Source organism: Euprymna scolopes, chromosome 21, assembly GCF_053919585.1.
Source record: "Euprymna scolopes isolate OS-2025 chromosome 21, ASM5391958v1, whole genome shotgun sequence".
NCBI lineage: Eukaryota > Metazoa > Mollusca > Cephalopoda > Sepiida > Sepiolidae > Euprymna > Euprymna scolopes.
The window spans coordinates 113,715,010-113,730,300 of record NC_136502.1 but is presented as its reverse complement, the minus strand read 5'-3'; the positions used below and the strand labels follow the sequence as shown (position 1 = coordinate 113,730,300).

General features: G+C 32.2%; 1 protein-coding gene across 3 annotated transcripts in view; it reads left to right on the top strand.

Moving 5' to 3' along the window:
- The window catches only part of LOC145242978 (protocadherin beta-15-like), a 490,058-nt gene that overhangs the window by 340,377 nt on the left and 134,390 nt on the right, over nt 1-15,291 (top strand). For all 3 annotated transcript variants that reach the window (XM_080106092.1, XM_080106090.1, XM_080106091.1), the window contains one exon: nt 9,738-12,231. In XM_080106092.1, the coding sequence (XP_079962218.1) occupies nt 9,823-12,231 (2,409 nt within the window). In that variant the 5' untranslated portion in view covers nt 9,738-9,822. The remainder of the gene's footprint in view (nt 1-9,737; nt 12,232-15,291) is intronic.

Genomic DNA, 15,291 nt, shown 5'->3' with positions numbered 1-15,291 from the left:
GTGATTTTAAGTCAAAACATTAGTTCTTAATTGTTATGTCGAAAATAGTAATATATCCCAAAATTAAGAAAATTTATGGAGTAGAACTGCTATTGTGTTTTTAGTAGATAATAAAAAAAAAAAGAAGTCTATCGCTATCGGCTAAAACAAAACGTCGTCATTAAAGTGACGAAAGAGGAGATAAGTATGCCCCCTGTATTCGCAATCTTTAAGGTGTTCACATGTGGGGGGGGGAGATTCCATTTCCCCCAATTTTCCATAAAAATTACTTTTAACTATAAATAATTTTCTGCTCGATTATTTTTCCTAATTTTTGGATATACTATTTTCGAACATGACAATTAAGTAAGTACTGTTGTTTTTGCTTAAAATAATATTAAAAACAAACAAACAAACAAACAAACAAACAAACGATCTTTCGACTTTATCTTAAGAAGCACCTAAAGAATCTAAAAACCAACAATCTTCTTGGAAAAAAAAAAAACATTGTCTTATTAGCAAAGTCCCAGGGGGAAAAAAAAGAACTGATTTTAATTATTTAATATGAAATTATTTTCTAAGACTGTTCAAATTATGCTTAATGCGTTTTATTACAGTCGATAAAAACAGACACAAACACACGAGATCTTGTCTGACACAGATAGAAGAAGTCATATTATGGTGGTATTTATTTATCATTAACTTATCGATATTGTAATTATATTAAATTCTCCCGCGAATAAAATTGGATTTGCGCTTCCGTTGAGAAATGTTGGTCAGGGGAGATAAGCCGGATTAGTCATCTAATATCTTTCATGGTGTGTTTGTGTGTAAGTTTCTAAAATGGACTGCTACTACTCTAAGCGCTCCGCGCCACAGACTCGCATACAAACGCTACATCTTTGATATGCACACACATTTTTTGGCGCTTCTATATTATACAAACGTTTAAAATAGTTGATTAATACATCTAACTCCGATCTAACATGCTTTATAAGAAAAATGGGTACTCCACTTATTGATCCGTGCTGAAATAATAACGTTATTATTTAAAAAGCCATTCTTAACATGGGGAGAGGAAGGTGTTTTGTACCTATTCTGTACTTTAAGTTTACAATTGAATAAAAGGTAAATTTTCAGATTAGGTCCCCCTCCGCAATTTTCTTTTAAATAACAACTTCTGTAGGTTTTCGACTATGCTGAATACGAAAATCGCATTGAAATTTTGCAGAAATAAGTAGTTATCGAGATATAATAAAGTTATAATATGCATTGTATTCTTTAGCGGCCATCTTTTTTACGCGTGTAGTGTCAGTCATAGATGAGTAGATTTGTTTATGGCGCGCGCGTAAAAAAAGATGGCCGCCAAAGAATACAATGCATAATACAATTTTTTATATCGCGATAACTGCTTATTTCTGCAAAAATTCCATGCGATTTTCGTATTCAGCATAGTCGAAAACCTAAACGGTTGTTATTTAAAAGAAAATTGTGGAAGTGAACCAAATCTAAAAAAAATACTGAATAAAAAAAAATATATCATAAAACTTTAATTAAACTTGGAAATACGATTTAAAAAATAGCGCAGATCAGTAAGTGCATTAGCACCGAAAAATGGGCACTCACTCCTATATAAACGAAAAAATATATTTGTATAAACGGAAAAAAAAAATAATGAAGTTCAAGTGAAACAAATGGTACCTAAGTAACTGTAATGTCGCAAATAGTAACATATCCAAAAATTACGAAAAACCATAAGGTGGAAAAATAATCATTAATGAAAAACTATTTTGATAAAGTTTACACGGGGAATAAATTTGGTCCGACATTTTGAATTATGTTCATCACGTGATGTAAGCAGCAGAACTTAATTATCTCCCCTGACAACTTATCTCTTTTTTTTTTTTTAGTGAGCGTAATATAATGATTTCGCTTTAACATTTTTTTTTTTTTATTAACAAATATTTTTATACCTAATCGTTTTGGATAATTTTGAGATATGTAACTATTTTAGACCTGACAATTATGTAGGTACCATTTGTTTCACTCGAAATTCAATATTTCTTTTCATTAATACAAATATATTTTTTTCCGTTTGTACCATTTTCCTAAATTTAAAAATAAACGACCAAAATTTTTCTTATATCGCATGGTAGATCGGAGTTAGATGTATTAATCAACGTTTGTTTCCTTAAAACCGTTGTTTGTATATATTTTAAGTAAAAAGTAAAGTAGGGCTATAGTCAAAGGCAACCCAAAGACTCCCTTTGCATTAGTTACTACACAGAGGTGTATTGGAGGACGCTACTCCTTTCTTAGGAGTGCTCCACTTACCCTTGATTCATAGACAATGTTGCTGAATGTTTAAGCAAGGGGATGCCAAGTAGCATTTTTCAGTCTTTAATATGACTTGACTGAGGATTGAACCTTAGTCTCCGAGTCAATCAGTGAATAGTTTAACATATATCTTTCTCTGTTTTCATCTCTGATATATTATAATTATAATATATTTTAATCATCCAGAATTTAAATATTCTTTAGTTTTGGAATTGAGTTATGTTTGTTTAATTTTAATTCAATTTAATTTTTTTAATTAGCTGCAATTTCTAATTCACAAAGCAAGTCATCCAACTCTTACTAAACTTCTGTTTATTACTCTCACCCTCTCTTATTCCATGAAATATGTCTTGTACAGTGAAGTCAAGCAAAGTTGTGTGTTTGGCTCCCACACTGTTTGGCATCTTCTTCTCAGTTCTTCTGCACCACGCTTTTGGAAATCACGAGGACGAAGACAGTGTGTTCCTTCATACTCGCTCTGATGGAGAACTTTTTAACTTGGCTCGCCTACGCGCCAAAACCAAGATTCGAAAAGTCCTAATAATTGAGCTGCTATTTGCAGACGATGCTCCATTGGTCTCGCACTCCGCAAGTGGACTCCAGCGGCTGCTTGACAAATTGAGCGCCGCTTGTGCGGAGTTCGCACTGGTAATCAGTGTGAATAAGACAGTTGTGATGCACCAGGGTTACACATCACCAATCACCATCAATGGCGACGAACTAGAGACTGTCAAGAACTTTGCGTATCTTGGATCCAACATCACCAAGGGAGTATCCATTGAATAGGAGCTACAAACGCGCATAGGTAGAGCAGCGTCTACTTTCAACCGACTACGTGAAAGAGCATGGTTCAATAAATATCTCACTTCTTGCACAAAATGCCGCATCTGCGACTGCTGTGTTCGGAGTACCCTACTGCATGGAGCAGAGACTTGGACCACATATGCTCCTCACAAGAAAAGACTGAACGTCTACCATTTCTGATGCTTGTGACATATCATGGCATCAATTGGTGGGATAGAATCACCAACGAAGAGGTGCTAAGACATGCCGGCAGCCGCTCCTTGTTCCAGACACTCAAAATACGATGATCGCGCTGGCTTGAACACCTGCGCAAAATGCCCGATTGCCATCTCCCTAAGGATATCCTCTACAGTGAACTCTTAAATGGATCAAGAAGCCGCGGTCGCCCGGTGCTGCGCTTTAAAGACGTGGCCAAACGGGATCTGATCGCTCTTGGCATCGATGTGAATGTGTAGGAGGAGCTAGCCGAAGATAGACCAGAATGGAGGTGTGCCTTGAGTAAAGGTGGCGAAGGACTTGAGAACCTTTGGTTTGAGAGGCTGGCGCAGAGAAGACAAAACTAGTGACTACATTTACTGTTGCTTGCATTAATCTTTCGTAGATTGCTTGCATTACATTACAATACAATACAATATAACATAATATAATACAATATAATATAATATGATACAATATAATATAATATTATATAATATAATATATATTATTTTTTAAACAGTTTAATCATTTTCTTATCTAAAAAGTTAATATGGTAAAAGATTAAATATCATCTGATTCTTGTCTATATTTATTTAGACAGCTGTATTAATATAAAGTCGAATTTGAATGAGTTATGCCCCTTTGATTTAGAGCATATATATTGGCAGTGTCATAGCCATGCTAATTAATTAAGGGAGTGACATACGTAATTTGAAATGTGCAAATATATGCATAGAAACCATTTAAAATCTTGAATCTTTTTCATGATGTTATAGTTTTTGATAAACGCACACACACACACACACACACACACACACACACACACACAAGAACAATTAATTAATAAAACATGTTAAAAACACTTTAAAAAGAGTTAAAAACATATTTAATTTTAAAAAACGAAACACAAATTAAATGGATTGTCCTTAATCCGCGGAGTTTCTAAAAAAATAATTTCCTTCTCATCAGAGGGTAGAGATTAGCAAAATGCGGATTCGGATTTTGCTTGCAAAATATTTATGAAACTACAAGTAAGCCATAGAGCTTATTTGGTAAAAGTTAAAAAAATAGTGAAGCAGAGGGAATGGGGAAAAAAGAAAAATGATTTCACGTGAATGGATGGTCGGGTGAAGAGTATAATATCCAATAACGGTAAAATCCAAGAAAAGTTAAACTTCATTATCCAGAAGTAACAATCCAAAGGAACTGGGTTACTGGAAGATATTTCGATAGTTTGCTATTTTAGATTATCTTGGTAAACTTCATTGTAATTCTTATTTTATATATATATATATATATATATATATATATATATATATATATATTTATGTATATGTATATATGTATATGTATACATGTATATTTATACATGTATATGTATATGTATATATATATATATATATGTATATATGTATATGTATATATATGTATATATATATATATATATATATGTATATATATATGTATATATATATATATATATGTATATGTATATATATATATGTATATGTATGTATATATATATATATATATATATATATATATATATATATATATATATATATATATATATACACACTAGCAGGCTGCCCGGCATTGCGCACATAAACTATACTTAAACATGATATTTTGATTAATGCAGATTTCATATTTATTATTATATTATATTGGATCCAAAATATAGTAATGATTTAAAAAGTTAAAAAAAGAAAATGACTTGTGCGCCACCACCAAGAATCGAAACCAAAAAGTTTAGCTTACGATTTACTTTTCTCTTTGACATTAATGCCTGAGCTATGAAGACAGGTTTTCTGCAAGGCTAAAAATTAAAACATGAAGTAACGACTATTACGTTATGCATGTATATTTGTAATGCCGTTGTTCGACTTTCACCTGGCAAATTCCATTTTTTTTAAATTTTCATACTTTGCACCAATTTTACCCGGCTAAACCCCAAATATAAAGTTTCACATGGGTTCAGATATCCTATATATTAAGTTTTGTGTCTATAGACCAAAAACTGACAGAGGAGTTTAGTAGCCAAAAAGTATTAAACAAATATATATATATATATATATATATATATATATATATATAAAGAGTTTTGTGTTTACTATAACTTTTTTATGCAAATATTACACAAGTATAAATCATGTAGAATATCTGCATGAATATAATTACACGTAATAGTAAACTAAAGATGATCATCCCATAAGAAAACTGAAAAAAAATAATAGGGAATTAATTAAAATGAATGTTTAAAAGAATATGCAAATTAGCTAGATCTTTGGCAGATGAATGCATTTCCACAATCCATATATAAGAAAGTTGTATTTTCTTTTTAATTAGATAGTAAAAAAGGTTTTTAATATGAATATCAATGCATAAAAATAATATACGAATATATATTTATTTAAATTAAATGTACAGAAGGTCAGAAAAACATTGGTATCGTCGGTTTCAAGCCCAACATAAAGGGGACCAGTTAATGGTAAATCGTAAATAATGTTAGCTCTCGTCAGCCATGTCGTTTCTGTCAGAGGAAAAAGTAGGATCGCATTTATTGCTTATAATGATGTTTATTTTATTTAACTATAGCTTATTTCTATCTCTGTATATTTTATCATATTAGAATAAAATAAAATATACAAAGATATGAATAAGCTATAGTTAAATAAAAATGAACATCATTATAAACAATAAATGCGGCCCTACTTTTTCCTCAGACAGAAACAACATGCCTGTCAAGAACCTAACATTATTTACGATTTACCATTAACTGGTCCCCTTTATGTTGAGCTTGAAATCGACGGTACCAATGTTTTTCTGACCTTCTGTACATTTAAATAAATAAATATTAAGCTCTTATATCGAAAAAGTTTTTTCTTTGTAATCGAGCACTTTGGTGGAATTATTTCCCAAAAAACAGTAAGCAAATATATATATATATATTATTTTTAAAACGTAATTATCCACTGACGCGTGTTTCGTCATCTACGACTCATCAGAGTGGCTGTATCTAGCGAGATTCGAAATCGGGACCCAACGGTAAAGAGCCTAAACCCTTACCCCTGGACCATCTCGCCAACTGTCTGGATATATCGCGATTTACTTAGATTTTGTTTTTGTTTTGGTTTTAGCGATATGTTTTGAATGAATTCAATTATTTACAAAAGTGCATTTTTACCTAAATGCTAGTTGTGAATAATTTTCCCTTTCAACCAATCCGGTACCCCCACATGGGGAGCAGTATATATATTATTTTTAAAATGTAATTATCTACTGACGCGTATTTCGTCGTCTACGACTCATCAGAGTGGCTGTATCTAGCGAGATTCGAAATCGGGACCCAACGGTAATGAGCCTAAACCCTTACCTCTGGACCATCTCCCATGAAACTTCCGTTCAATCCGTCTTGAGATAAAAATGCTTTAAATAATATAAAAATTTCATCATACGTATAGACACGCACCGGTAAATAGTTCCAAGAATAAGGCGTCATAAACGTGTTTTTTAAATTGATCAAATCAGATAAATAATTCCTTGCGGTGGGCGAACAAAAGAAAACAAAATAAACGATGGACGACGATGACAAGTTCTTTTGCTGACTATTCCCCCCCCCCTGCTTAAAAACAAGGAAATAAAAGAAAAAATAAACTTTCTTGTGTTCTTTCAAAATAAAGCCCCCCCCCTTTTATTTTTCAAACTAAATATATCTACACGTTGGATAAAACCCGATTATACGATCACTTCTCTGCTAAACTGAACGATTCGCATCTATAAATACATAGAATAATTGCATTTGTCAGGTGCACCATGTCACGTTCTGCTCGTCATCTCTGATTGCAGGTCGAGATAAGTAGTTTAGTCTAGGATGAGTTGCGTCCGGTGAAACAAAAACAAACAAACAAACAAACAAAGACATACAAACAAACGAACATACAAACATACAAACGCAGAATCAGGTTTGATGCTTGTCGCTTCATTTCTGTTTTATCTTTTGAATTGTTTTCGGATTCGCAAGTGATTAAATTGTTAAGAATTGAATTTTCATACATATAATTGTAGCCATAAACAACAGGAAATAAAAAAGATAAATTAATTAAAAACAATTCGAGACCTGCGCTCATTTTCTACATCTTAATACTTCTGCCTTTGTTTTAGTAAGTGTTTACTACTACTACCACAACCACTACTACTACTACTACTACTACTACTACTCTGATACCCTGTTGGTGTCCTATGTGCTTTTAAAAAGGTTATATATCATGTAGAGGCCATTGGCGTTTAAAAGATGGCGTTTCCCTTTTACACAAAGTTTGCAGTTACTTTAACACCTTTCCCTTTAGTACTGACGTTCAATTTTTTTTTTCTCGAACTGAGAAACAAGTAGCTTTTCATTCCAATAAGTTTATTAAAACAAGGAGCTTCTCAATTCAAGGAGTTTCTCAAGACAAGGAATTACCTCAAGAAGTCCATTGTTCGGATAAACAACTTGGACTGACTTTCACTCCAGATCCAAAATGGAAAATTTACATCTAATCTGTTGCCTAGGTTGCTGGAAAATACTTGGACCATTCTACTGCCTCAGAAAGTACCTAACTCCTGATGCAATCTACTACCTATATGAGAATCATGTCCTAAGACGGTGTACTGTTGCCACATCTGGGGAAGTGTTGATCAGAGCATTCTTTTTTTTTTTTTTTTTGGTCTTGACAAGTTGTTCAAAATTGGCTTTACAATCGATTTGGTGATGATCTCTTTAATTTCAAACAGTTCTTTTTCTCACAGAATAAAAAAAAAACGTTGCTCGTCTTTCTCTGTTCTAGCATTATTTGCTTTGAGTTATCGTTCTTATTTGTGAGATATTCACAGCAGTTTTGTAAGGTCAATTTAGTGGAGATGATCAAAGCGTCTTTTAAAGTTCGAGAAATCCTTTCAAATCTAAAGCTGAAATATTTAGAATTAAACTTCCATTTCAAATTGGAATTTTCAAGCAAATATCTCAAGCAAATAAATGGTTAAGTAACTAAAAAATAATTCAAGGAAAATGTTTTTGCAATCAAAAAAATAAAATATGCAGTCGTTTTAACACTGATGAGTAGCCACTTGTCAACCACTAAATCTTTTGCTTCTTTATTCTCAACATTTCTTATTCTCGACATTTCTATTCTCGATATTTTTTATTCTCGACATTTCTTATTCTCGACATTTCTTATTCTCGACATTTCTTATTCTCAACATTTCTTATTCTCGACATTTCTTATTCTCGACATTTCTTATTCTCGACATTTCTTATTCTCGACATTTCTTATTCTCAACATTTCTTATTCTCGACATTTCTTATTCTCGACATTTCTTATTCTCAACATTTTTTATTCTCGACATTTCTTATTCTCGATATTTCTTATTCTTGACATTTTTTATTCTTGACATTTCTTATTCTCAACATTTCTTATTCTCGAAATATTTTATTCTCGACATTTTTTATTCTCGACATTTTTATTCTCGATATTTTATTCTCGACATATTTTATTCTCGACATTTCCTATTCTCAACATTTCTTATTCTCAACATTTCTTATTCTTGACATTTTTTTATTCTCGACATTTTTTATTCTTGACATTTCTTATTCTCGACATTTTTTATTCTCAACATTTTTTATTCTCAACATTTCTCAGTTTCTACTTTTTAATTTTCTTATTCACAAGATGTCTTATTTCTACGTTTAAAAAAAATATTTTATTGTAAACATTTCTTATTCTTTATTTTTAATTTTCTTATTCCCAACATTTTCATTATCTCATCCTCAATATTTTTTATTTTCTAATGTTCAGCATTTTTAATTTTCTTATTCCCAACATTTTCATTATCTCATCCTCAATATTTTTTATTTTCTAATGTTCAGCATTTTTAATTTTCTTATTCCCAACATTTTTATTATCTCATACTCAACAATTTTTATTTTCTAATGTTCAGCATTTTTAATTTTCTGATTTCCAAGATTGTTATATTCTTATTATCAATAGTTTTTATGTTCTTATTTTCAACATGAAAAAATTTCTTATTTTCAACATGAAAAAATTTATTATTTTCAACATGAAAAAATTTATTATTTTCAACATGAAAAAATTTATTATTTTCAACATGAAAAAATTTATTATTTTCAACATGAAAAAATTTATAATTTTCAACATGAAAAAATGTATTATTCTCAACATGAAAAAATTTCTTATTTTCAACATGAAAAAATGTATTATTCTCAACATGAAAAAATTTCTTATTTTCAACATGAAAAAATGTATTATTCTCAACATGAAAAAAATTATTATTCTCAGCATATTATTTATTTTCTATGTTTTTTATTTTATTTTATTTTTTGAGCAATTGCTTACAATTACAATTTTTTCTTATTTCAGTGACAAGAACAGTTTCTGCAACCCCCTCCCAACAGAAGAGATTTCTATTTCCTGATTTTTGGATCCAATTGTACAACGTCGGACAATGATGATTCCAACTTTGGTGCTGCTTCTATCACTCTTGCATATGTGTCTGTGTGTGGATCTCACTTACTACGTGGAAGAGGGCAAGAATCCTGGAACTTACCTCGGTGATATTGCTGCTGATTCTCGCTTACTCGACAGCATTTCCCCTAAGAACCACGGCCTGATTCGTTTCAGCCAAATGCAGCAAAGTGTTGCCGGGCGACCGTCAATGTTTCGCATTTCCAAAGAAACAGGCAAACTATACACTGCCCAGATACTGGATGCTGAAGCAATATGCAAACCGAACGAGGAGTGTTTTCGGTTGGTGGACGTAGCTGTGCGACAGGCCAAGTCTTTTATGAAAATACTGGAAGTTAAGGTCATTATCCAGGATGTGAACGACCATGAACCGGAGTTTCCAGAGAAGCAATTCAAGATACAGTTCTCTGAAGAATCGATTAAAGGTGCTAAACGATCCATCCCAAACGCTATCGATAAGGATGTCGGTATCCAAAATTCTAAGATCACATATCATTTAAAAAAGAACATGGACGAACCTTTTACTTTGTCTGTTACCAAAAGTGCATATGGCACATCTAAACTTAGCATCACCTTAGAAGATGAGCTTGACCGAGAGGTCAAAGACTCCTACTCTGTACAGGTGATCGCCAAAGATGGTGGGTCACCCCCGAAGAAATGTGTTCTTAACGTACAAATCGCAGTGATTGATGTGAACGATAATCCGCCCGTCTTTTCGCAGGGTGTTTACAATGTGTCGATTAGATATGAGCATGACATCAGCGTACCAGTGGTGACTCTGTCTGCAAAAGATATAGATTTAACCAAAAACGACAAGGTTTCGTACTCTTTCAATTCAAAAACATCCGATACGGTTAAGAGCATTTTCGATGTAAACAAAGTAACAGGAGAAATCTTTCTACACAAGCGGCTTACGTCACAGCAAGAAATAAAATACGAGCTTTATATTGAAGCCTCGGATGGCGGCAACCCTCCGCTGAGTTCCATCACCATGGTTATTGTCCACGTGATCAACCAGCAAAACAATGCCCCGAGGATCGATGTTAACTTTGTGTCAGCATCAAAAGGAGACACGGCCACGATTTCCGAGGACATTACCGTAGGCAGTTTTGTTGCCTACGTAAAGGTCAATGACGATGATGCAGGACAGAATGGTGAGATCAGCTGTTATTTGAATGACAACAAGTTCCTGCTGCAGGGTCTTGGGAGCAAAAGATATAAGGTTACGGTGAAAAATCAACTTGACCGAGAAGTTGAGGATCAGCATGAAATCACAATCAGCTGCCAGGATAAAGGGTTTCCGCCACTTCAGACCGATAGAAAGATTTCAATTAAGGTGGTGGACGTCAATGACGTTCGCCCACGCTTCTCAAAAGACACGTTTAAATTCTGGATCAATGAAAACCAAAAACCGAAATCACCCATTGGAATTATTAACGCCACCGACAATGATCTTGGAGCTGGCGGTAGGCTGACTTATTCACTTTTAAGTAACAACAAAGAATTTTTACCGTTCCAAATCTTAGATAACGGGCTCATAACCACAGTCATATCACTTGACCACGAATTTCAGAATATTTACCGATTCCGAGTTTTGGTCAAAGACAACGGTATTCCTTCGTTAAACAGCACGGCAAATATCGTCGTTGAAATAAAAGACGAAAATGACAATGCCCCTTATTTTACGTTCCCTAGCGTTAACCCTTTTTTAATGGATCTTGTGTACTATCCGCGTCACACGAATAATATAACGGTCCTCATAGCCAATGACAGGGATAGCCGGGAAAATGCCTTTCTCAAATATGAAATAATTCGAGGCAATGATCGACAATTATTTGCTATCAACCATTACACGGGTCTCTTAGCTTTTACACGGGTTGCCACGCAACAAGACTCAGGGACCCACGATCTCCAGTTTGTTGTGAAAGATAGTGGTACCCCAGCTTTGTCGGCGACTGCTAATCTATCGCTAATGCTAACAGTGAGCAATAAAACGTTCGAAAGCCTCAACGCGGTCCACACACAGACCGAAGAAAACACGCACATGTTTTTGCTGATTATAATTGTGTTGGTCTCTATGACAGTCTCCGTACCGATCACAGCGGCCATCTCCATTTGTTTTGTAAGGTGCAAGAAGCAGCGAAACGTCCCCCACCGGAGTGGAGTTACCCTCTCAGACAAACATGAACAAAGGCACTTGATGTGTCCGTCCCACTTGGAATCCTCTTGGGCTGACATGCCGTCCGTAAGGACGACAGATACAGACCCGATGAGAAATGCCCAACAAAAGGGCAGACGTGGGATCTACCCGGGTAATAAATTAAATGATGTACAAAAAGCGTCCACCATGGGGATGAAGTTCCCAACAAATGCAGATATTATATATCAGGTAAGTGATAAAAATATTCCGTTTTATTGATATGCAATTTATTTTATGATGATATATATTATAGTATATAATAATATATATTATAGCATATAATAATATATATAATAGTATATAATAATATATATTATACTATATAATAATATATATTATACTATATAATAATATATATTACACTATATAATAATATATATTATACTATATATTAATATATATAATACTATATATTAATATATATTATACTATATAAGAATATATATTACACTATATAATAATATATATTATTATATAGTATAATATATATTATACTATATAGTAATATATATTATAGCATATAATAATATATATTATAGTATATAATATATATTATACTATATATTAATATATATTATAGTATATAATAATATACATTATACTATATAATAATAATATAGTATATAATAATATATATTATTATATAGTATAATATATATTATTATATAGTATAATATATATTATACTATATAACAATATATATTATACTATATAATAATATATATTATACTATATAATATATATTATACTATATAATAATATATATTATACTATATAATATATATTATACTATATAATAATATATATTATACTATATAATAATATATATTATAAAATATAATAAGATATATCATTATATATTATAATATATATTATACTATATATTAATATATATTATACTATATAATAATATACATTATACTATATAATAATATATTATATAATAATATATATTATAGTATATAATAATATATATTATTATATAGTATAATATATATTATACTATATAACAATATATATTATGCTATATAACAATATATATTTTACTATATAATAATATATATTATAATATATAATAATATGGAAGAAAAAGGAAAGATTCGTTTAGTGTAAAAAAAATCCAGCTGTTTTACAAAGGAAGAAACGATGTTAAACTTGACGAAGGAAGAGGGAAGACGGAAAGAGAGAATAACAAAAGAAAATGGAAAGATCGTGCAAACAGAAACAGAGGAAAGTAAAATAAATAAATTAATAAAAATAAAAATAAACGATGGTAAACTTGGCGAAAAAGAGAAGAAACGGAAAGAGGGAAGAAATGAATTTGTAAAATGGAATGATCAGCAAAACGAAAAACGGAGAAAAGAAACATAAAAACCCATATATAATACAATTAAAAAAATCAAAAGAAACGATGTTGTGAATGGAGCAGAACGCGAAATAAAACGGAATTGAAGTAAAATATAATTTTTATTTTAAGGAAAAAAATATAAAGTTTTTTGGTTTGTTTTTATTCTTGTTTTTAACCAACGTAAAAGTAAGCGTGGTGCGTTTCACCTACATTGCAGTCCAGTTTTTATAAAAACCTTAACCGGTGTTCAATCGTAATTGTCTCCTGTGAATGGTCACGGACGGTGTAAATGGGTGGCGGTGGAAGTATGAATATATTAGAGAGAGAAGACTTTACTACTTCCATTGATCGTAACCGGTTTTGGCGGTGGACTCTCACCAGATAAAATATAGGAAGCTCCGATCAGCGAGGTAGTGGATAGGTAATATGCCTATAATACACCTCAGATATCGTGATGCAGTTTGTGCATAGTACACCTGCATAAAATGTCTAGATTTTCAATCTTATTAAGGTCAAACTCGGAGGGGAAAAATGAGTTCATAGAAAAATAGAAGATAGATAGATAGAAATAGATAGAAGATAGAAGAAGATAGATATAGAAGAGATAATAATATATATTATACTATATAATAATATATATTATACTATATAATAATATATCATAATATATATAATACTACACTGGGTGTCCGGCGTTGCCCGGGTGTTTGGAGGTGTGTGTTGAGCAAAAAATAAATAAATAAATAAAACGTGGTAGTAGGCAGGCAGGCTCGAATCCATATCACGAAGGAGGAAAAGAATGTGAAAAAAAACGTGACGTGTTTGCTGTTGCCTCCATAGCGAACCCGGAAGTGACGTAGGTTTAAATTGGCTAACAATCGAAAAGAGGGGATGACTTTCGAAAATATCGGCGAAAAAAGCGACACCTCCCTATAGAAAAGTGCCCAGTTGAGAGTGTAGGAATTAATGTTTTTTTTCCAATTTTTCGATATTTGTTATCCAAAGGGTCGAGCTTACTCATTATACCGATCTCGTGAAAATCTGTCGCTTCTGTCGAAAGTTTTAGGCAGACATACATACATACATACATACATACATACATACATACATACATGATGATGATTGAAACGTCTTATCAGACGAGTGCCACTCTCTCAGACACTTAAAGTCCATGAGCCCAAAAATGACTTCCATTGCCACAGGGCCATTTTAATAGACAAATGCCTGAGGGAGTATCTATACACGGAAGATGTTACAGAGTTTTAGCTTTGTACGACAGTTAAGTCTCTCTCTCGGTTCAAAATATTGAGATAAAACAAGAGCAAGATAGCCAGCAACAAGTTAAACTGCAGACCAGCTTAATGCGGGTACTGGTCTCCCGCTTTATTGTTTCTTTAAATCAGAGATTTGCTTCTCCTAGAAAGGTTGCCTTCACCACGGCTTATGGGAGCTCTCTTCACCCCAACACACACATGCATACACACAAACACACAAGGTGCTAGTTGGCCGTTGACGCTGAAAAAGGGTTCATTCGCCCTTTGAAAGGTCTTGTTTTTAATCCTTCAGGAAGACTAGCCACCCTCCTCACCACTGGGGGAACCAGTTTAGTCGCCGGTAACCCGACCATGAGGCAGGTAGTACTGGGTTACATGGTACCAGTAGCATATGACATGACCTGACATACATACATACATACATGTAAACAGACAGGTGAGATTTATATAATAGATTAGATAATAATGTATATTATATTATGATATATATCATCATTATATACTATATTATGCAATAATATATTAGATTATGATATAATATTGTATTTTCTATGTAATAATATATATTAAGATATATAATAATAATAATAATAATAATAATAATATATTGATTATAATATATAATAA